The 23,290-nt window shown below is 41.1% G+C and overlaps 1 protein-coding gene across 3 annotated transcripts in view; it reads left to right on the forward strand.

The window, feature by feature from the left end:
• sestd1 (SEC14 and spectrin domains 1) overlaps positions 1-23,290 on the forward strand; it is an 88,144-nt gene that overhangs the window by 54,050 nt on the left and 10,804 nt on the right. For 2 of the 3 annotated variants that reach the window (XR_005007536.1, XM_036577415.1), the window contains exons 9-14: positions 1,477-1,535; positions 5,155-5,381; positions 13,911-14,033; positions 19,328-19,522; positions 20,307-20,421; positions 21,546-21,705. Coding sequence is in view for 2 of the 3 variants with exons in the window: in XM_036577415.1 (XP_036433308.1) it covers positions 1,477-1,535; positions 5,155-5,381; positions 13,911-14,033; positions 19,328-19,522; positions 20,307-20,421; positions 21,546-21,705 (879 nt within the window). In the remaining variant the exon portion in view is untranslated. The remainder of the gene's footprint in view (positions 1-1,476; positions 1,536-5,154; positions 5,382-13,910; positions 14,034-19,327; positions 19,523-20,306; positions 20,422-21,545; positions 21,706-23,290) is intronic. The other variant, XM_036577427.1, reaches the window with a different exon arrangement.

Genomic DNA, 23,290 nt, shown 5'->3' on the forward strand with positions numbered 1-23,290 from the left:
ACATTTAGCAATTGCCACACTGATGTTTGTTGTTCAGTGTTCACTTATTTGATGATCATATAAGCAAAGTAAACTTTAATTATTTTAGATTTTTAAATAACACAGGACGAGCCCTGATAGCAAGAGGATAGTGGGCCACTGTTGACCCACTGATGGCAAAGCTGGCGGTCCGCCGGCCTTTTGTGCAGCGTTTTCTGGGCGTCCCGCTGGTGGTTAAGCCGAGTGTTAGACTAAATTCCACTTATCATCACTTATTTTCCACTAACAGTCCAGTTTACTGATTTTCCTTCCTTTCTTTCTTTAGTTACACTTTGTTTATTGATTTAGTAAATAATCTAGCTCTGTGTCAGCAACAATACTGTAACATCATTTTACATGAGACCTAGTCATTGTTTTGTTTTCTCTGTTGTTTGTAATTTTTGTCTCAGTTTATTTTCTAAAATAAAAGTCTCTGTGCATTTAAAATCTATTTGAGGAGATTAAAAACTAGTTAGACTTCGCATGCCGGACAATAATCTGGGTGGTCCGAGGGTGGGCCAGCAGTGGCAAACAGTCAGTGGGGTGCCGACCTTATCAAGCCAGCGGACCGATATATGTCTGCGAGACGATACAAAAGTGACAGAAATGGTTTTATGTCGACATTTTTTTTATGCTTTACTCCTTTACCTATGGTTAAAAACCTTATTTTCAAAGTTTGGAATTGTTAATGTTAACATTAATGCTGCCTTTTAGATCAGAGCTCATGGTTGCTCCTGTAGTTTGCTGCTGTTTCTATTCCATGTATTTATTCACATTAAATTTGAAATTCTAATATATAATAAATATATAAAAATAAAGTCAAAATATATAATAAATACTGCTTCTGATGATGGCAAAATGATAAATAGGAAGAAGTGATAAATTCGCTTAATCAATTTCATAACCATTTTTGATCTTAAACTACTAATTAAATCAATGAGTGATCGCAGCTCCAGTGACATTACATCTGCCAATGTCAGTCATCTGAATTTGTATCTCTTTGAAATCAGTATATCAGTCACAGATTCTTCATATCGGTCAGCCCTGTTAAATACAGTGCTGCAGGTATTTCTTCAGCTTTTGCTTGTTTTCTCTGCCAGTTTTTACCAGATTAAAATGTTTGAACTATGATCATTAATTCAAGCGCAATTTAGAAGGGGTTAGAAAATAATTGTGTGGAAAGGTTTGCTGATTTTCCTTCCAGAGCAGTGCACAGAGATTTACATCATAATTAGTCTTCTTGAGTAGTTGCATTAGTAGTGTAGTTTTTGCATCAAGTCAGCTAAATGTGAGTCATTTGATTCGATATGTCTGAGTTTGCCGTCTCCCAGAAGCCCTGCTGTTTGTTTTTGCTGGGTGTAAACCGCACCAGAGCAGCCTGTCTTTTAAACACTGATGTAGTCTCTGGGCAAGCGTGGAGGGCTTGTACTGCGCTAAACTAACATTCTTTTACCCCAGCAGGCCTTCAGACAGCAATGTCCTGCCCTCGTTTGACCCTGAAGCTGTCCTCCAAACTGGTAAGCTTTTCTACTTTTTTGTTAATGATTGCACTGCAAATAACGGCTCTCCAAAAATGAAAAGAACAGCAGTACCATATTGAAAAGAGCTCCGAACAAAGAGTGCTACTAAAGGGGTCTTTTGAGTGCCTAGCAAAGGTGCTCTACAGCACAAACATCACAAACGTCGCTCTACCTTGTTTTAAAGGTACTGGATGGAGTTGAGTCACTCCAGAGAACGCAGTTCCACTGCTTCACAGCCCAATGCTGGGATGAATTAGCTTACCTTCATCTAAAAAGATGTAATGCCTGATGTTTTATCTGGTATTTGTTACTATATAAGAACAATATTTTTGGTATATACACTATATTGCCAAAAGTATTCGCTCGTCTGCCTTCACACACAAATGAACTTGAGCGACATCCCATTCTTAATCCATAGGGTTTAGTATGATGTCGGCCCACCCTTTGCAGCTGTAACAGCTTCAACTCTTCTGGGAAGGCTTTCCACAAGGTTTAGGAGTGTTTATGGGAATTTTTGACCATTCTTCCAGAAGCACATTTGTGAGGTCAGACAGTGATGTTGGACGAGAAGGCCTGGCTCGCAGTCTCCGCTCTAATTCATCCCAAAGGTGTTCTGTCGGGTTGAGGTCAGGACTCTGTGCAGGCCAGTCAAGTTCTTCCACACCAAACTCGCTCATCCATGTCTTTATGGACCTTGTTTTGTGCACTGGTGCGCAGTCATGTTGGAACAGGAAGGGGCCGTCCCCAAACTGTTCCCACAAAGTTGGGAGCATGAAATTGTCCAAAATCTCTTGGTCTGCTGAAGCATTAAGAGTTCCTTTCACTGGAACTAAGGGGCCGAGCCCAACTCCTGAAAAACAACCCCACACCGTAATCCCCCCTCCACCAAACTTTACACTTGGCACAATGCAGTCAGATAAGTACCATTCTCCTGGCAACCGCCAAACCCAGACCCGTCCATCGGATTGCCAGACGGAGAAGCGTGATTCGTCACTCCAGAGAACACGTCTCCACTGCTCTAGAGTCCAGTGGCGGCGCTTTGCACCACTGCATTCGGCGCTTTGCATTGCACTTGGTGATGTAAGGCTTGGATGCAGCTGCTCGGCCATGGAAACCCGTTCCATGAAGCTCTGTATGCTGTTCTTGAGCTAATCTGAAGGCCACATGAAGTTTGGTATTACAGGAACATCTACAGCACCGGTCAACAAAATAATCTTAATTTCTACATCTTCCTACAAATTTCCATAATATTAGCTCTATATAAGAACCAGTTAATACATGCACCTGCAACAAAATTGAAAACAGTGAATGCGTTTACATGCACTACATAATCCGATAACTGCAGAAAATCAGATGGTCAGTAATCCGATCGACATGTTTACATGCTCTTGAGTCAGACAGTAATCGGATTTCTGCTTTGCAACCGACAATAAACTCACAGAAGATGATGTAATGTAAAACTCAAACTCCAAGCCGCAGCTTTTTCTTTAAAAACATCGCGACGCTTTACCTGAAAATATGAACATACATCATCTATAAAATGAAGAATATTTAAATCCTTCATTTCGTCAAGCATGTAGTTGGTTTCAGTGTCGCTCCAAAAGCGGCGCTGCTCGCTTATTTCCGGTACAGCAGGCTGTTCCGCACATGGACAGACTGAGAAATCAGAAAGAAATCAGAGTAAGAGTTTACATGCGCTGAGAAATCTGATAACTGAGCTAAAATCAAGCTCTTTATCAGATTTCTTAATCAGATTTCTAGACAGTACTCCGATCTAAGAAATCACAGTGTGCTGTTTACATGACCATTTGAATAATCAGATAACTGCAGAAATCCCATGATGATCAGATTATTGAGTGCATGTAAACAGACTCTTTGATTGCAGACTTTTGTCGTGTTGAGCGGTAGTGCAAGTAGAGCGCATATAAACAAACTATTGTAACTAAATTGAGTGTAATTTAGCCAAATTACCCAATTACAGCACACCTGGATCATTTTGGGGTTTTATTGGTTTTAATCCCTGGTTTTAGCATACAGAAACACAGAAACTCAGTTTGGTTTTGACTGCTGTTTTTTTATAGTGTGCTGTTTTTCTGTGTAATTTGAGTGTAATGTGAGTGTTAGTGGAGCTGCTGGGCTGCACTGCTGTAGGACAGAGCTGTGTCCACTGAAGGAAGCTTTGTGTCCTCATCTCTGTCTCTACACTGTCACACGCTCTGAATAAAGCCATTGTCAGTGCGGGTGACTCATGCCCTGCGCTGAGGCCGTGCATAGTGAGTGCAGAAGAGGCTGCACGTCCTCTGTTTGTTTACGTTGTGTGAGGACAGCTGTGAAAGGTTGAATGGACCAGCGCTGCATTCACACGCGTGGCGTGTTTGGGGTTTGTTGTGCTTTGTGCCCAGAAGAGGCTCTGAAGGGCTTCGTGTTTGATTTGTTGTGGAGGAAACGCTGCTGGAGTCGAGTGTTTTATGAATAACTGAATCGCACAAATCAGCTGAAGAGCTGCTGCTGCTGAATACTCAAACAATCAGCGCCATTTACTCATCCGTCACTGACACTCCCCCTCTCTCTCTCTCTCTCTCTCTCTCTCTCTCTCTCTCTCTCTCTCTCTCTCTCTCTCTCTCTCTCTCTGCCTTTTTCACTCCCTCTCTGTCCCTCTCTCTGTCCCTCTCTCCATTTCTTCATCTTTCTTTCTCACTCTCTCTCCATCCCTCTGCCTTTTTCTCTCTCCCTCGCTCTCCCTTGCTCCCTCTCGCTCCCTCTCAGTCCCTCTCTTACTTTCTCTCCATCCCTCTTTCTGTCACTCCCTCTCTGCCTCTTTCTGTCTCCCTCCCTCTCTATCCCTCTCTCAGTCCCTCTCTCTCTGCCTCCCTCCCTCTCTGTCCCTCTCTCCATTTCTCCATCTCTCACTGTCCATCCATCTCTCTCTCTCTCTCTTTCTCTCCCCCTCTCCCCCCTCTCTCTTTCTCTTTCCCTCCCCCTCTCTTCATCTCTCTCTCTCTCTCTCTCTCTCTCTCTCTCTCCTGTTTTAGTCTTAATTCTCCACTTCTAAACTGCTTTTCTTTTCAAATTTCTCTCAAGAACTCAGTCATGATTAGGAACAGTCAAGATTTTCCATTTTTCTCTCGCTCTCGCGCTCCCTCAGTCTCTTGCTCTCGCGCTCTCACTCACTCTTGCCCTCACTCTCTCTCTTTATGCTCTCTGTCTCACTGGTGCTCTATCTTTTGCTCTCACTCTTACTCTCTCACTTAGCTCTTGCGCTCTCTTGCTCTTTTGCTCTCTCGCTCCCTGTTACTCTCGTTTTCTTGCTCTCTGTCTCTTACTTGCACTCTCTTTTTATTTTTTTGCTGTGATTTTCCATATTTCTCTCACCCTTGCTCTTGCACACTATCTCGGTCTGTTTTACTGTCTTTCTTCATTGTCTTTCTTCAATATTCTCATTTTTAATTATTCTTTTCTTTCTGTTCTTTGTTATTGCTCTTATTTTTTCTTTTCTTTTATTTTCTTTTCTCAAATTAAAACAAATCCATATCTAAGTCCAGCATAGATGACTTTGTGTAATAACTGTCCTTCAGGTGTGACTCACTCTCTCTCCTCCCTCTCTCTCTTCTCTCAGGTCATGAGCTGCTGTCTGAGCTGCAGCAGAGACGTTTTAACGGCTCTGAGGGTGGCGGGGGTGGTGGGGGGACGGCCTGGTCTCCGATGGACGATGAGCTGTTGGCGCAGCCTCAGGTGATGAAGCTGCTGGACTCTCTGAGGGAGCAGTACACCAAATACCAGGAGGTTTGCCGTCAGCGCAGCAAGCGCTCGCAGCTCGAGGAGATCCAGACCAAGGTCATGCAGGTAACTCAGTCAGGAGAGGAGAGCCCACCGCTCACGGTTTCCCCCCAGTAACCCCATAGAAGTGTGGTGCCATTGTCATTCTGCTAGTGTATTAAAATGTACAGTAACTAATGATCAACAACTGATAAACATAAAATTATTTTACTTGCATTCTCTGCTAAAATTCCTCACTGTAATCAATATTTAAAGTGTAGTAAATGTTATTTATTGTTTGTTTCTTTTCATATTCTGTAGTATGGACCATTTTCACACTTCTGTGTTCGTTAATGCGGAAGAGTGAATAGTAGCATTAAGCAGCTTCTGTTCGCACTGTGAACAATGGCTTATTCTGCCTGAAATCATTGCTGCATTCCTAATGCGCCAATAATTCAACTAAACAGCCTCACCTGAGTTTCCAAAGCTCTGCTTGTTCTGAGCCACTTTTAACAAGGCAACCGCTCAAAAAAAAGAGAGCAAAACTGAGCTGTAGAGTGAATCCGGGCTGTACAGTAGGACAGATTTACTCACATTTGTGATTAAAAATGCTCCAAGACAAACATTCATTCACTGGTGTGTTTAAAATCCTGGATTTGGTCATCACAGAGGTTTGATTAAAAACCTTGACAAACTGACTCCTCTCCACTGCAGCTCGGTGATCAGTTTACTGTAATGTAGAAATACGATGCTGTGTTTCTGTGCTGGTTATGGTGTTCAGGGCACGTGCTAATGTTGCTAATGTTTACATGGGCTGAGTAGGAGAAACTAAACCTTTCTCCTCCAAAATAAAGCGCAATGAGTGCAGTTCTGTTTAGGGATGTGTGATGTGGTGTTGAACATAGAGATCCACTCGGCTCCTTCTCTGCTTTGCATAACCTGTCTCTGGCAAATTCCTCGTGGTTCAGACAGGGATTTTTGCGGAATACGTTCCGCCTTCTGAACACAGCTGCTCTGACACGGAGGTGCGCTTTCAGACGTGGGATGCGTGGCATACGCGCAGATTCATACAGAGCTCAAATGTTTTTAAGTTTTGCACGACGTGCTTTGGCCACGTCAGACCGCTCATGTCGGAGGAGCTACCATACATGCCAGCTGCTCTCCTATTAACCGCCCTGAGGCCGAAGGACGATTTTTGAGAGAGGCTGAAAACGGGCGACCCTCTATTGCCGCTCTGTTAAATTGTATAGGCGGAAGTTTGATAATGCTACTATTTACAGCTGGATGTGACTGTGGAAAAAGGTCTATTGGGCCAGATGTTGTAGACATCTTATAAAGATACAGTAAGTTTGTTTCCCAGGAGATGAATGCCTGCTGTGTGGGCAACATACTCAAGGTTAAGTAATGCTGTGTTACACAAGTGCTTTCTGAAGAGTTTGTATAGTTCAGGTTTCTCAAAGTAAAACTTTTCCAGCTGTAATCCAGCAGGGCTTCGTTCTCTCTGCTCGAATGCACATGCTCGATAATTAACTGATTGATAAACGTGGTAATTAACTGATGGTACAGAATGCGGCTTCGAGAGTGATAAAAGCTCACACAGGCAGAAATTAGAAAATCACACTGCTTCTTGAATCATGGCTCTGTTTTCTGATTTTCTCTTTAACTGATTTTGAAGTTTGTGTATTGTTGTGTTTGTTTTTTTTATTTATTTTTTTAGTCTTAGGCTACGTTTACACAGCAGGTAGCAAAGTGGTCCGAATCTGATTTTCTCACCAAATCCAATTTTTTGGTTTGGCTGTTCACATTATCTTTTAAATGTGATCTGTGTGCGACATCAGTCTGAACAGATCAGCTCCTAAAACGTCCTGCATGCGCAAAAGAACAGTGCTTCACGTGGCGGCTTGTCCAAAGATAAACAGTCATGACAGCCAGCGAATGCCAGTCGCTCCCGTAGCTTTCAGTATCGTCTTCGCCAGCATCGCATGAGCGAGTGTGAAGTTCCAGTGGTTGACAGCTCAGCCACTTCTTTGGTTCGCGTCCTCAGATTCTTTAAACTCTTCTCTGACGCTGCAGCCTCAGTCTCCTCCGGCCGCGTTCGGCCATTCCGTTTGAACACGGAACGGTTTGATGAGTCTCTTCAAATTTTTTGGTACAGAAACATCGGATTAAATGTTTGAGTCTCAGCAGCGCGTAATTATGATGAATGTCGAGCTGTAATGACGTAAAAGTCGCATGAATTCCGATCTGGCTGTTCAGACAGAGTCACAATGCCGCAGATCGGATACATATCGGATTTCTGTCCGTCTAACATCAGCCATGCGACTTCGCTTCCTCAGAGCCGAGTCATTATCATCCAAATTTGTGTCAGTAAAGATTTTGTGAGTCAGAATCGAACCTGTTCTGTGGTGAGCAGAGCTGACGGCATGCTGGCTAAGCTAACTCTAACCAGTTACACTCTCTTGGTTATCAGCGCCGTTTAATATTTGGAAATTGGTGTTAGATTGAAGCTTTGACGTTTATTAAATGATGGGTTTAAAATTGTTCACTGCAAATTTCTCAAAAAAAGTCTCAGCAACTGAATTTAATATCAATTGTTTCAATATGTATTGTGTTGCTTCTTTATAACAGCTTCCATTATTTTTAAGAGACTTACTTTCAGTTTTTCAAAGAAATCTGCAGGGATAATTTTCCACACCTCCAAGTTGGTTAGCGTTGTTTTTGCTTCTCACAGTCCAAATGAAATTTGTAATCCCAATTACAGATTTAAATGTATCAGTCCATAAAACCTTAATGCAAATCTTAGATTGTTCTAGTGCAAATGTTTATTTTTCTACTTGCTTTTAACGGCTTCTTGACAGCTACACGTCCTTTCAACTCGACAATCATCACAATTTCGCGCTGTTAGGCGATGTCTCTGTACCAAAGCTTTAGAAGAGGCTTATCACAGCCGCTCCATGTTCAAAGAGGTTTTGAAAGAAATGGGTGAACGCGGCCGCAGGAGAGCGAGGCAGGAGAGCGAGGCTGCAGCGTCCAAAAAAAAAGTTGAAAGAATCCGATGACACAAACCAAAGAAGTGACCGAGCCATTTTACTGTGAGCTTGAACACATTCTGGATGACGAGCCCAGCTGTCAGACACTGAAGCTTCATGATGGCTCCTGTAATGCTGGTGAAGATGAAACTCAATGAGAGCGACTGGCGTTCGTTGGCAGTCGTGATTGTTTACCTTTGGATGAGCCGCATGAAGCAGCGTGAAGCATTGATCTTTTGTGCATGCGGGTCGGTTTAGGAGCTGATCTGCTCAGACTGATGTCGTATACAGATCACATTTAAAAGATAATGTGAACAGCCAAACCAAAAAGATCGGATTTGGTGAGAAAATCAGATTCGGGCCACTTTTACCTGCTGTGTGAACGTAGCCTTTGACACGTTCCACCTGCTTAAATATCGTTGTACACCAGGTACACTCCTTCATGGCAGTGGGGTTCCCTGATGACAGTAGCCTCTTTCAGCTGGATTATTAGTCCTGCCACACTGCTGTTCATGAACATGCAGAGTTCAGGGTGTTGCCCTGGCCTCCAAACTCCCCAGACCTCAATCCGGTGGAGCATCTGTGGGATGTGCTGGAGCAAGAAGTCCAATCTGCGACTGGCAACTCGCAGGACTTAAAGGATCTGCTGCTATTGTCTTGGTGCCAGATACCACAGGGCGTCTTCAGAGGTCTTACAGAGTTCATGACTCAGCAGCTCAGAGCTGTTTTGACTTCACTCGGAGGACAAAAAAGCATATTAGGCTGGAGGTCATGATGTTGTGGCTCATTGGTGTATGTTTGCTGCTTCTGTTTGCCTGACATAGCAAAATGAATAGCTAGACTTTTTTTCTATTTTAAACCAAAAAAGCACCTTATTTTCTTCTAAAGTGCTTTTGTTATTCCAGGATCGAGATACTGTCTCCACAAGTCTTGGTATTCATGGTCATGATGTAGTGTTCGTGTTGTAATCTTTATAGCAGTTACTTATTGCCTTTTTCACAGCTAGATCACTTGTTTCCACAGTGAAGGTCATCCTTCTTTGATGACTTTGTATTCACTTTCAGGCTGTTGGGTTATAAACCAAACTCCCTCTGAAGATCAGGTTGCTAAAGGGAGAACTGCTGGCTGCTGTTTAAAACATAGCTGCATTAATCACTGGGTATTATGATTTCATGGGTTTAATGGGGTGTAGAGCGTGACGGCTCCAGTTAAATATGAGCTGTAGTGCTGTGTTGTGTTCTCATTGTCGTCGTCTTGGTGGTTTTGAGCTCAATAAAGAAGCGGTAAGTCTTTGATGACACCTGACACCAGAGTCTGAACTCTGCAGATATTAAAACGTCAACACCGCTTTCATCACACCGCTTTTTAAAGCTGCTGTTTTCTTTAAGAGAAGTGAACAGGAGTCAGAACATGTGAGTGTAAACACTGAGCTGTCCGAGGTCGAATCAGGCCTTCAGTCTTCAGAGGACACGAGTGGCTCTTAGAAGATTTTCAAAAACACCCTTGTCAGACTAAATGAAATGTTTGTTGCTGTGGTGATCAAAACATGTGGGTTGTGCATCTCTCTGTGTGTGTGTATAATATGCCTGGGCGACATTTAAGAAATAATTAGCATAGGCCTAAAGACGGTTAATCGGGTTACCGTGGTAACAGCCCCCAGTGATGGTAAAAATGTATTTACAATCAGTTAAAAACAAGTCTGTTCATTTATTTATTTATTTCGCTGTTGTCGGAACAAAACCTTGTATCTCCATTTTGACGTTTTTCAGTTTTTGATATAATTCGAAAATGCCTGTTGCCCTTTGCAATGTATGTAAATTTCATGATAAATGAACTAAAAGAAATGACCTAAAATTACTTGGAAAAAATGTCTGGTTCCATTGACTTGCATTAAAAATAATGTTCCTTCTCCTGTAAAGTTACCGTTTTGGAGAGATGAGGTTTTGTTCCGACAATAGCTAGCTAGCTATTTATTGATTGATTGATTTGATTGATTGCCGTAGCATAGTATTCCTATACTAGAACATAAACATATTCAGTGATTTGATTTTCTATATTTAAACCACATTTTTTTGTATGTGATATAGATGAGATTGTTGTAGATATCATGTCTGTAGAAAAAGCTGCCTCTGTGGTGCGGTGTCCATTATAGTGTCATCACACCACAGTGTCAGATTTCAGACCAAAAATGACTGAAAAAACAAGAGTAAAAACACTCCTCAGCTTTTTCATCAGTAGAAGTGAGTTGTTTCAAACAATCTCAAGTGAAATAGCTTCAGAGAAGAAGGCAGGGTACGCTGAGCGGCCACAAACTCTCTGATGGTAACATTTTGTGTGACATTCAACGTTTATTCATGGCCAAATGAAGTATAAAAGACGAGTAAAGATGGCAATAAACTAAAACCACAGCTTTTACTGAACTGCACTTTGTTCTTAATTCGTAATTAACTGACTTAATGAAAACGTTTAATGAAAACCGCACTAAATGTAGTACTGAGTGACATTTTTTGAAGACTATTCGATGTCACGCTTTGAAAGTTGTTCTTGCAAACACGTCCATTCGTGAGCTCCTGCTGATGTGGGTTCATGGTGACTTGTGTGCCAAAAGCACCCCTTGCTGGGGAAACTTCAGACCTCAATTCGTGCTCTAAACGAATCCAAAGCCCCTTCCATATGAATTATTTACAAAAGGAGGCAATTTCCATCCTTATAGAGGAGGGGCTCTAGAATTCAGTTAGGGATGCCTACGGAAAGCCATGGAATGTTATGTTTTCCTAATTCTTCAACTGATCTGATTCATCAGGATGCTGAAACTGCATGGAAAATGCTGAGAAAACCCACAGCAGAGACTTTTACTGTAGCTTAGAATAATGGATTATTAATGTCCCATAATAATCCACTGTTTTAGCAGTAAGTGAATAAAACATTACATGTACATAGTTGTTGTTGTTGTTGTTGTTGTTGTTGTTGTTGTTGTTATTATTATTATTATTATTATTATTATTATTATTATTATTATTATTATTATTATTATTATGCAAGCTGTTTAAAATTGAATTAGTCCTTTACTATCAGTTCTTTTTCCCAACACTGTGATTAACGTCTTTGAAGCGGTGTCGTCGAGTTACTTCTAATTGCGATTTTTCTGTTTAACAAATTAACTTGCAACAAGGTTTTTCTAGAGCTTTGAGCATTTCTTTGTAGCCTGCCATGATCGCTGGGTTACAGAAGTATGTCTTTTTACTATCAGTGGCAGTGCAGACAATTCACAAATGGCGCTATAATGGCCAAATAATGAAGTCCTAAAAACGATGTGCACTGTTAGAAATAAAGGTTCTGTTCAGGTACATTTTTCATTCATCAAGGTACAAACAATGTAAATGTTCCCTCAAAGGTACAACAGTGGTTTTAAGGTCTGATTGTGAACCTAAAAAAGTTTTTTCAGGTGAAAAGTTCGTATTTATACCTTTTTATAACTGAATGTTTTAAAACAGAACAATAAAATAAAAAGCCTGGAGTCGAGACGGGGTGTGTGGAGTCAATACAACTTAGAAAATATAGTTTCAGTGGATTATGGTACAGTTATGCACTGAGATGTACCCTTGAGGTAACGAGAAGGGTACTGCCTCAGTGACAGTTCTCGTACCTTTATGTCTGAGAGTGTAGGTGGGTCAGCGGGACCATAGAAAAATGTGAAAAACGAGGATCCATTGCTGATACTCCCTGGTTTTGTATCTGACGCTGTGCGTGTTTTGCAGGTGGCGTTTGGCCTGATTCTTTGTCTTGCCTTGCAGGCTGAATAATTGTCCTGCAAGCAGACCAGCGATGCTTCAGGAATGTGTATGTTCCTGTCAGCAGTGGACAGATCCATTACTGTCCTCACTCAGCACATTGACCACTGCAGCCCACTTACTTGCACACCCTCAATCATTCAGCAACAGCAGGCAAATTAATTTGTCCACTCAAGTGGAATTCCCATATGAACTCACAGATGTGAATTTCATACCTGAGAGAACATCTCAAGAGATTTCTTCTCATTAACTCCACCCGATCTGCTCTGGGAGCGTTTCTCCACCGACTGTTTACTCAGAGTAGATCTGGTTTCATTAAGAATACCGCGCTGGCTGCTTTACACTGGTCTCTTATGAAAAGTATGTGTTAAAAACTCATTTACAGTGTAATTTAAGTGGCAAGTAGACGTCTAATTTGAATCCCTCATGATTCCCGTCATTAGATAATCATGTTCTCAATTTGCTTCTGGAGGTCTGTACGGTAGCTGGGGGTGTTTGTGAGGTGCTAGGTCATTAAGTGTGTTGGTGTGAGTCTGTGCTTGTAGTTAGGGCTGCAGTGATAGCCACAACACTGATGTTAGCATGCCAACTGCATCGCTAGACACATCACTGCTATAACCAAGCATACCTGCACACCTGGTGAAGAGCATTTAAAACATAAACTGTACGCACACAACATACCACACTGCTTGTAGAAATGTGTTATTCAACTGTTGCATCTTAATCAACCGTAGGTTTAAACTAGGGCTGAACGATTTTGGGAAAAATATCTAATTGCGATTTTCCTGATCGATATTGCAGCTGTGAATTAAATTGCGATTTTTTTTTTCTGTAAGTTGAAATCCAGGCCTGTTATTTTGTCCAAGAAGACCAGAACATCCACTTTTTCAGGCTTGAGACTTGAACGCTGACCATGCTAGACTGCCAGTTAGTTGTGGTTGTGATGTCACAGCATATAGTTGTTTGGTTGCTTCTGATTGGTCTAACTCATGTACAGGTAGTTGACAAGCTGTGATATTAGGTTAATGTTCCTCAATTAAGACAACATTCTAAATAAACGATGGCTTTAATTAAAATTGCAGCTGTTGCAGTTTGAAAATTGCGGTCTTTTAAATTGCGATTTCGATGTTAAAAACTATTAATCATTCAGCCCTATTTTGAACCAGTGCAGTTTTAGGCTTGTGGTCTATTTTTGCCATTTGTCTCAAACAGAAATATTCTCATAATGTTTAAATTTGGTTTAAAAACAAAACAAACAAAAATGTTCCACTTTGTTGTCATGCTATTTCACTTCTGGTGTTGTGTTTTGTTTGTTTATAGTTTTTTAAGAGCCCCAATACTGACACTTTAAAGGACTGTATCCTACATTTTCTTTGTATTTTATTATATTTTTCCCCTGAGACCCACTGATGATGACTGTGGTTTTATATACCAAAAAAAGTTATAATTCATTCTTAGATTTCTCCACCTCTCTTTATCCCTTAGAAATAAACAGGCTGTTGTTGTTACTGTGTTTTTAAGATTGATCTGTGTAAATGAGCTCTGTGCTGATTGGCTGCCCCGTATCGTGCCTCCGTGCAAAAGGTTGAAACACTGTAACTTCTGCGTGAATGGGCGGGGCTAAACTGCTGTATCCTGAATAGGCAAACGTGTTGGATTTCATGGCATCACAAAAACTGCATTTAGACCAGGCAGCTTTTGCAGCTTGCATATGGACTGAGGAGTGAATGATGTCTTTTGAAGAGACTCCGCAGTTTTGTAATTGTTCTGTGCTTTGTGTGTTTGTTTGTGTGCAGGTTGTGAACTGGCTGGAAGGTCCTGGTACGGAGCAGCTCCGGACTCAGTGGGGGATCGGAGACTCCATCAGAGCGTCACAGGCCCTGTTGTTGAAGCATGAGGAGATAGAGAGCCAACACAGTGTAAGTACAGAGCTGTGGAGTGGGTTACATGTGTGCATGAAGGCAGAGAAAGTTTGGGACACAAACGTCTCACATCAAAAGTTTGTCTTTAAAAAGTGTTGCATACAAATAAAATACAAATGAGCATGTTTTGTTTAATTTTCAGTGACTTAACATAGGAAAACTAGAGATGTAAAAATACACATACGATATACTCTCTTCTGCTTTTCAACTTTGTGCTTAAAGATTCACTGAAGGTGTTTCTTAGCAATTCAGGTCAGGTTAATTACTGTTTCACTTTCTTCCTATATAAATAAATGCTTGTGTGCTTTTTGCAGTGTGTTGAGGATCATTGTCCTTTTAGAAAATTTCTTTCTTGCCCTGCCTCTTGAGAGTGGAAATCATCTTTTCAGTCAGTATGTTGGTGTACACACTAGCATTCGTGATGCTGTCTGTAAAAGTCACCTCTCCTTCACCTGCTGAACTCACACAACCCTATATTAACACTACTTCCACCATGTTTCACAGTTGTGACAGTCTTGTCCAGGTCCACACCAAACATACTCATACCCATCTGATCCAAACAAGCAGTCTTAGTTTCCTGTGGCCAGAGAATGTGCTGCCATTGTTCAGTCGTTTAAGCCACTTTTGGGCCAGAAGAGGTTCAGTATATGCTTTTAACAATAGTTTACAAAGGAAAGCTGTTCAGGATTCCCAAAGTTCCTTAATAAATCTTATAAATTCTTAAAATAGAACAATAGAATATTTTTTCACAAATTCAAATTGAAGAAGCAAATCTTATCTTAATTTAGGAAACGTATCTTACAGCATTACAGCATAGGAAAATTTTATATATATATATATATATATATATATATATATATATATATATATATATATAAAATGTGCACACACCGATCAGGCATAACATTATGACCACCTCCTTGTTTCTACGCTCACTGTCCATTTTATCAGCTCCACTTACTACATAGTGTAATTCTCAGCACTGCAGTAACACTGATGTGGTGGTGGTGGTGTGTTAGTGTGTGTTGCGCTGGTCTGAGTGGATCGGACACAGCAGTGTTGCTGGAGTTTTTAAACACCTCAGTGTCACTGCTGGACTGAGAATAGTCCACCGACCAAAAATATCCAGCCAACAGCGTCCTGTGGGCAGCGTCCTGTGACCACTGATGAAGGACTAGAGGATGACCAACACAAACTGTGCAGCAGCAGATGAGCTATTGTCTCTGACTTTACATCTACAAGGTGTACTGACAAGGTAGGAGTGTAATAGAGTGGACAGTGAGTGGACACAGTGTTTAAAAATTACAGCGGCACTGCTGTGTCTGATCCACTTGCACCAGTGCGACACACACTAACACACCACCACCACGTCAGTGTTACTGCAGTGCTGAGAATGACCCACCACCCAAATAGTACCTGCTCTGTGGATGGTCTTGTGGGGGTTCTGACCACTGAAGAACAGGGTAACAAAGCAGGGAAAGATGGAGAAACAGATGGACTACAGTCTGTAACTGTAGAACTACAAAGTGCTTCTATATGGTAAGTAGAGCTGATACAATGAACAATGAGTGTAAAAATGAGGTGGTTTTAATGTAATGGCTGGTTGGTGTATGTAATACATAAATCTTGATGTTCTTCCAATCCGTTTCTATGCAATAGACATTAATACATGCCATATTTGCTCTTTATATCTAGTAAGATGCTTTAATGATCATAAAACTGAGTGCTGAGGAATATAAAGGCAATGTGTTTGTAGTCCTACTACAAAAAGTCAACCTTGGGAAATTCCGACAGCCTGCTGGATTGTGGTCACTGGTTTTGAAAAGTCTTTGGAAACTGGAGTTCCTGTCCTGTGTCTTTCTCCAAGGTTGTTTCACAGGAGTGACTGACATTATAGAGCACCGGGCCATTTAAACTTTTATTGCCTTATGAATAAAACGACACCAGCATCTTGAAGGATTTATTGCATTTTAACCGTCTGAAAAAGTGTGAGTCTGGGAGCCTTTATAGCAACAGAATGAGCAGATTAATTTCCCCTGATTTTACACGGGAAAACAAATGACTGTAATTCGATTCTCGCTCGTAAACTGTTTGTTTATCCTCCGCCTGCAGCATCACAACAGTGAAGATAAATGACCGCACATAATGACCAATACTAGATCTCAATATATTTATGCTGTTATCACATTTAAATGATGGATAGTGTCCACAGAGTGCGCTGGCTGTTACAGTGATGTTCAGTAGCTCGTGGCTGCTGTGTCTGAGTGCTCTGGGTTCAGTGGTTAAATATCTGTGGACACATTAACAGTAAACAGAGGAGCGGTTGTGTGGGGTCAGATGTGTAATTAGTAGAATTAACCACGAGAGAAGGCACAACTGATTAATGCAGCTTTTAATTAAACTCGTACAGTGTAAAAGCAGATGTAATGGGATGAGCTGTCATTTGTAGAGGAAGAATAACACTGGGTTCATAGTCAGAATCAGAACATTCTCTCTTGCTCTCTCGTTCTCTAGTCATTTCTTTCTGCTTCTTTCTCTTTTATTTTCTCTTCTTGCTCTTTATTTCTTGCCACTCACTTGCTTTTCATCTTTCTCGCATTATTTCTGTCTTTATTTCTTGCTTTCTCTCTTTTTCTTTCTCTTAATCTCTCTGTGGCTGTGTTTATATGCAGATTTTTGTCAATCTGACTGAATACATTCCGATTATATATCAAGACTGAGGTGTTTATGTGCTCACTCTACTCAACAATCTGATAGAAGATTTCTGTTTACATTTGCACTACAAGTAATCCGATCCAAAATTACACAAGTCCAGTCAGAGTGAAATGAGCAGCAGTGAGCAGCGCTTGTGTTTTTAATTACTTTAAAATGATGTCAGACTCAGGAAAACGTCCTTCACATGTCCTTATTAAAGAAGGCCGAGAGGAAGACGTCGTGTTCTGAGACACGTAAGCTGGACGTTCGTCAGAGCATAAACTTCGTCTCCTCTGCAGACCAGTTTCTGCTCCGCCATGTTGAACGGTATAAACTTTCACTATGACGAGACGAACATGATCAGAACGGACTTAAACTTTCCGATAGGGAATGTAATCAGATACAGGAGTTTACACGGATATTATTCCTCTGGTTAAAGGATTATTTACAGGATTATCCACCTCGTTCAGATAGAAGCTGCATTCTGAATAGCCTCAATCGGACTAGTCTGTTCTGATTCCGAACGTGTATGCCTGAATGTATTCTATACAGATTGAGGTGTTAGTAGGATTATTAACAGATTATTAGGCTGAATGTAAACGTGGCTTGTGCCGCTGTTTTTTCTCTCTTCTCCTTTTTCTTCTATCTGTTACTTCTGTCATCTCCTTTTTTCTTTCTTTCTTTTCTCCCTCTCATTTCTCAGATAACACCCTGCTGAAGAGCTTCAGGGTTGTGGTGATCTTGGGTCACATGGTGTTTTTCCGCTGTGTCCGGCCAACAGGTGGCAGTGTTGCACTTCTGGAAGAAATAATCAAATCAATGTTTATTAAAACGTTTTGCACATGAATGCACAAGCAATTGCACATGTTTTACACTTCATTTACAAGTTAGTTTAAGTGCTCAGTCTCTCTGTGTGCCATTTGGAGCTGTGATGAGAACTTTGAGACCTGGCTGTGTACCGCACAGTCTGTGTTCTGCACTGTGGAACCGTGGTTTGTGGCTGCTTCACCTCACCAACAGTCAGTCCACCAGAATTGTTAAGAGTTATTTGTGGTCAGTATCAGGTTTGTGTCAGGTTGTTTCTGTTGGAGTGAGTCTCAAGGAGTGGTTTGTGGCTTCTGGAGGCTCTGATAGTGCATTTATAGGCCTTTTCATGCTGGTGGGTTTTGTTGGTGTGGTAAACCGAGCAGTCGGTGAGTAACAGTGTTCTGGGAGTGATTGGTTCTGTGCTGTTAGACTGTGATAGTCACGGTGCTGTTACTGTTTAAAGTGCTGAGCTGCTCTGTGGTTTTCAGACTCAGCACTTTTTCCAGAATAATAATACCTGGCAGGCAGCGTAGATACTGTTCTGAGCACGATTCAGTGTGTGGGATTTCTCTTTTTTCTTTATTTTCTTATTGTTTTTGTTTCACTTCTTCTTCACAAGGTCCAACATCCTCAACAGAGCCAACAAATGGTTGGTTATCCAAGGCAATGAATTTATTTAGTAATACTTTGACTCATCAGCAGAGATTCTCAACCTCTTGTCCAGTGAACTGACTTGTTTCTCCACTGTTGATCGGCTGCAGCTCAAAACGTTTAAATGCGTCTGCACTGAACGGCTCAGGAGAGCGAAGAGGACAAACAGCATTTTTGATCACTTTCTCATTTTTGTTACCCTTAAACATATTTGTAAAATCTTAACATTTGATGCTTTATTCTAATCCTAATTATTCTTTTGTTTTTTTCCCAGATTTCTTCAGCTTTTTCAGCCAAAAACCAAAAGTGCATTATTTTTTTTTATTTATCCCCAGTATTTTCCACCAAAATGTTTTGGTGGTTGAAATTTTAGTTTATCCTTATTTTTATCTTTTCCTTTCTGAAATTTTGGATATTTACATTTGGAACCACTAAGAATAATCACAAGCTAAGTGATCTACTCTTGTTACTCACTAGTGGCAAACCATGACTTTTAGAGCTGGGCCTTGAGTTCAGGACATAAATGGGGTTAGATGTATTTTTTATTGTTACAGTTTTGTTGTTTGCCTCTGTGATAATGCTGTGTGTAAATGCTGTAGCACTTTTCAGATTTCACTTGGGTCACTAGTTTCGCTCCCCCACCCCATAGCAGAATTTCATATGCTCCCATGTCCCACCCCCCCCAACTCCACTTAATCCATTCATTTCGCCAACCCTCTTCACTAATACAGTCAGAGTGCCTTAATCTTTATCGGATTAGTACTTGATATTTGTCAATAGTTCAGATATGGGAATCAGTATTGGGAGAGAAAAAAGTTGCATCGGTTCACTCCTACCTAACTGTGCTGTCTGCTGCAGCCCAGAATAGGATGGATTCTTCTTTGAGTCTTGGTTTCTTTTAATGGTTCTCCTCATGCTCTTAAGGAGTTTGTCCTTTTGAGTCTTGGTTCCTCTCAGTGGTTCTTCCTCATGCTCTTATGAAGTTTTTCGGACACTCAGCCGATGCTCATTAAGGGGCTGCATGTCTGTAAATTTCATTTCTGTGAAGCTTCTTCGGGGCGTCATCTGTTGTAAGGGTTTTGTATAAATCAAATCGAGTTGAATGTTGTTAGTTAAACAGTGTGTTCGATCTCCTGCAGGAATGGTTTGCGGTGTATGTGGAGCTGAACCAGCAGATGGCGGCGCTGTTGAGTGCAGGTGATGATGAGGATCTGTTGGAGCTGAAGGCTCTGCAGCAGCAGCTCAGCGACGTGTGCTACAGGCAGGCCAGCCAGCTGGAGTTCAGACAGAACGTCCTGCAGTCCGCACACGACTTCCATGGCACAGCCCAGGACGTATGTGTCTCTCTTTTTAACATCAGGAGTCATAAATAAGTATTATGATACATTAACAAAGCCTGAACCGTCTAACCAGCCATGATTTTATTTGATGCAAGCATACAAACCGATCAGTTTCAGTGTTTTGATCAAATAAGATCCTCTCGTTTTCCAACAAACATAAACCGTTTGGGACAAAATAATGCAAGACCGTTTTTAATCATAACTCCCAGAGCTTCATCAGTTTGTTTTTAACATATTGCACAGCATATCATAATCTCATTATGTAGCACATACATGGAAACTACACACCTTTTGGCAAAATAATATAAAAAAGTCATTGGTGTGAATTGTGTAAATTTGAAGAGATGTTCATTTTGTTTGGGGAGGGCGGAAGCGAGGACGAATCTGCTGCCAGTAAGGAGAATTAAACAGTGAAGGGGCATCCCAGAATAATACTCCACTGTTAAAGCCGGGGTTACATTACACGACTTTCACCCCGATTTTAGCCCCGATTCTCAGTCTGGCCGAGTCTGTGCTGGTTGGCTCTAGTCAGTCGGAGTGGACAGTTGGAGAGAGAATCAAGTCGTGTTTGAGGGGCGCAGACTCGGAGCAGCAGCTCCACGTTTGCAAGTGAAAGCAATAGTGACAGGTTTATTTATGTATTGTAAAGTTTTGTTTTTAGTAAAAAAAATACTAAATCTGATTTATTTTGGCTGTTACGATGATTTCTATTAAAAACTGAAGGCACATCCCAGAATACGTAGCTGCTGTGCTAACACCAGTGTCATAATTTTCCCAGCTGTCCCAGCAGTTGGACGGTCTACTGGGCATGCTCTGTGCAGACGTTGCTCCTGCTGACGGAGCCGCCATTCAGCAAACACTGAAACATCTGGAGGAGAAACTGAAGAGTGTTGGTAAGAACGTCTTCATTAAACTGGATAGGCATTTTTTAATTCAGCCATACAGAAAAATATGTAACGTAACCAATGCAAATAATGGATTTAATTAACACTCTGGCTGTGTTTGATCTGGCTTTCCACTGTTTTTCACACCAAAAATCAGACGACCCATTTTTATTGTTTATAAAGCAGTAATAAAACATAAATCACCTGATGTTGTATTACACTTTTCAACCAACGTCTTTTTGGAGTTTATACTTTATAGACTTAATAAAAGGGATATACTGTGTATTTCATAGTGAAATAAGCACTGTTTAAAACCGCTACAGTAACGTGCAAAAGTTTGGGCACCCTGGTCAAATCATGTTTTGTTGATTTCCTAAGCAAAAATAAGTTACACATCCTCTACAGAGACACACTCCTGCACATTTTAATACACAATTACTGCCCAAACTTTTGCATATGACTACTGCCTGTCAAAAGTTTGGACACACCTACTCAAAGAATTTTTTTTTCCCTTTCTTCTAACTTTTAACTTCTTTTATTATTAATTTACAATAATTGTGAAGACCATATGGAATTGCTCAAGTTAAAAATTTAGTTCTGTCAGATAGGGCTATTTAGACCCTGCCTTCCCTTAGCACAACACAGCTGATGGGCTGAAATGCATTAACAAGGACAGACAATCCAGTAACAAGAAATGCATAGTAACCTAGTAATATAAACATTGTGGTTCCAACTCTACCTTTCACTAAATAAAAGCTTTTGTTTCCGAAAATATTGTTTACAATCATCGTTTTTTTTGTCCTGAATATAAATTCATGCACCGTCATCAATTTGAATATTTATTTGTTATTTGTTTGTAGTATTTTGATTACAGTAAAGACTATTCGAAATGAATTCAAAGTTGATCTAATGACATTTAAGCTTAGGAAAAAACCATAAAACGCTGGGGTCACTTTCAGATAATGCCTTGAGGCAGTTTTGAGATGTCCAGTGGAACAAATGTTGCATTCAGATTTATCTGCAGCTGCAACATTGGGTAGATGTTGCATGAAGATCATCTGTAACCTTTAATGTCTCTAACTGAAATAAGCGTCCTTCTCCCTGTTGACCCGTCTCCTGTTGACGCGTTTCAGAGGGAGCTCTGCAGAGCCTGAGAGAGAAGGGTCAGGTGCTGCTCGAGCAGATCTCAAACCAGTCATCCTGGTTCTACGGAAAAGACATGCAGATTGAGAACAAAGAGAACATCGACCACATCCACAGCGTCATGGAGGACATGCAGCTGCGCAAGCAGAGGTTCGAACGTCTCTCTGACTGTCTCCCTCCTGCTCTACCAGCCTAAATAGGGAAATGAACACTGACCATTAACCAAACAAGGCATAATAATGACCGTGCATTCTGATGGCCACTAAAATAGCTTTATTTGTTTGCATAGTACTAGTTTAGGGCTGTTAAGCTATTATGATGTTTTTCCACCACCGTGGTGCAGTTACAGATCCGTAAACACGTCGTCAGTTAGATTTTGTCTCATTTACTGCTCTTGTGCCAAGTGTGATGTATGTTTAGAGCTAAAATAGTGCAGACCATGGATTCATCAACCACAGTCGTCATAGAAGTCTTGCATGTCGTCACTTGAGTCAGACGACCACTGTTGCAGAACTTAAAGTTCGTCCGTTGCTGATGCTGCTGTTTGTGTCCACTATTAAATGGGACCTTTCCACATCTCCCCATAATTCAGTGTTTGAGATGTAAACAGAGTGATTCAGAGTGGTTTGGTGTGAAATGGTTGATTGTAGAGCCTCGGATTACTTTAACAGTGGTGGTGAAAGGAGCCAGGGGTCGCCATGACTACAACACAAATATAGACATTTTATTTACTATCCAAAATCACCAGTAAACCTACATGTCTTTTGAGTTTTATAGTAGTAAATTTTAAATTAAAAAAATCTTTCTTTTTTCCTTTTGGGACTAGTTTGCCAAACAATGCCTTGCATGTACCTCTCCAACATTAATGTGTTGTAAGAAACATGTTTTAGGCCAAACTTTGATGTCAAAAGCTTTGTAAAACAATGTCTCAGGTGTCAGGCAGTGTATTGATAAACCATTTGTGTGAAAGTTTATTTGTGAGGGAGCTTTTAGAGGTGGATGTCTGGTTCCTGTGAACAGTCCTGACTCTACGTTTCTCTAGAACAGAGCATTTTACACCAAACCGCTCTGAATGACTTTGCTTACATCTTAACCATTTAATTATACCAGAAATTTGGCAATAAATGCTAAAAAACGGGCCTGGGTTCGATTCCCGGCCAGACAACCATGGTCCTTTCTGTGTGGCATGTTGTCCCTGTGTCTGAGTGGGTTTCCTCCTGCAGTCCAAAGACATGCGGTCAGGCCAATTGGTCACACTAAATTGCCCCTAGGTGTGAATGTGTGTGTGAATATGTATGTCTGTATGATCTTCCCTGTGATGGACTGGCAACCTGTCCAGAGTGTTTCCTACCTTCCACCCAATGACCGCTGGGATAGGCTCCAGTTCCCCCCGCGGCCCAGAAGGATTAGCGGTGTAGAAAATGTGTGTGTGTGTGTCTGTGTGTCTGTGTCTGTCTGTGTCTGTGTCTGTCTGTGTCTGTGTGTCTTTGTGTGCTAAAAAAAATGAGAAATTGACAGAGATTTTGAATGAATATTCCCTTAATCAGTAATCAAATAGATTAGATATTGTAATCAATAACCAAATAGGCAGTTTTGCCTAACAGAGGATATTAATTCTCTCACAAAGGGAGGCCTTAGTCTGTTTGCATAGGAGATTCTAGACACTGGAAAGCCCCTGGGTTCACAGAGAGGCCTGTGTGTACCAACTGACCCAGTGAAGAGAGGGGCAAGTTGA

The sequence above is a fragment of the Colossoma macropomum genome, unplaced genomic scaffold, assembly GCF_904425465.1.
Source record: "Colossoma macropomum unplaced genomic scaffold, Colossoma_macropomum, whole genome shotgun sequence".
NCBI lineage: Eukaryota > Metazoa > Chordata > Actinopteri > Characiformes > Serrasalmidae > Colossoma > Colossoma macropomum.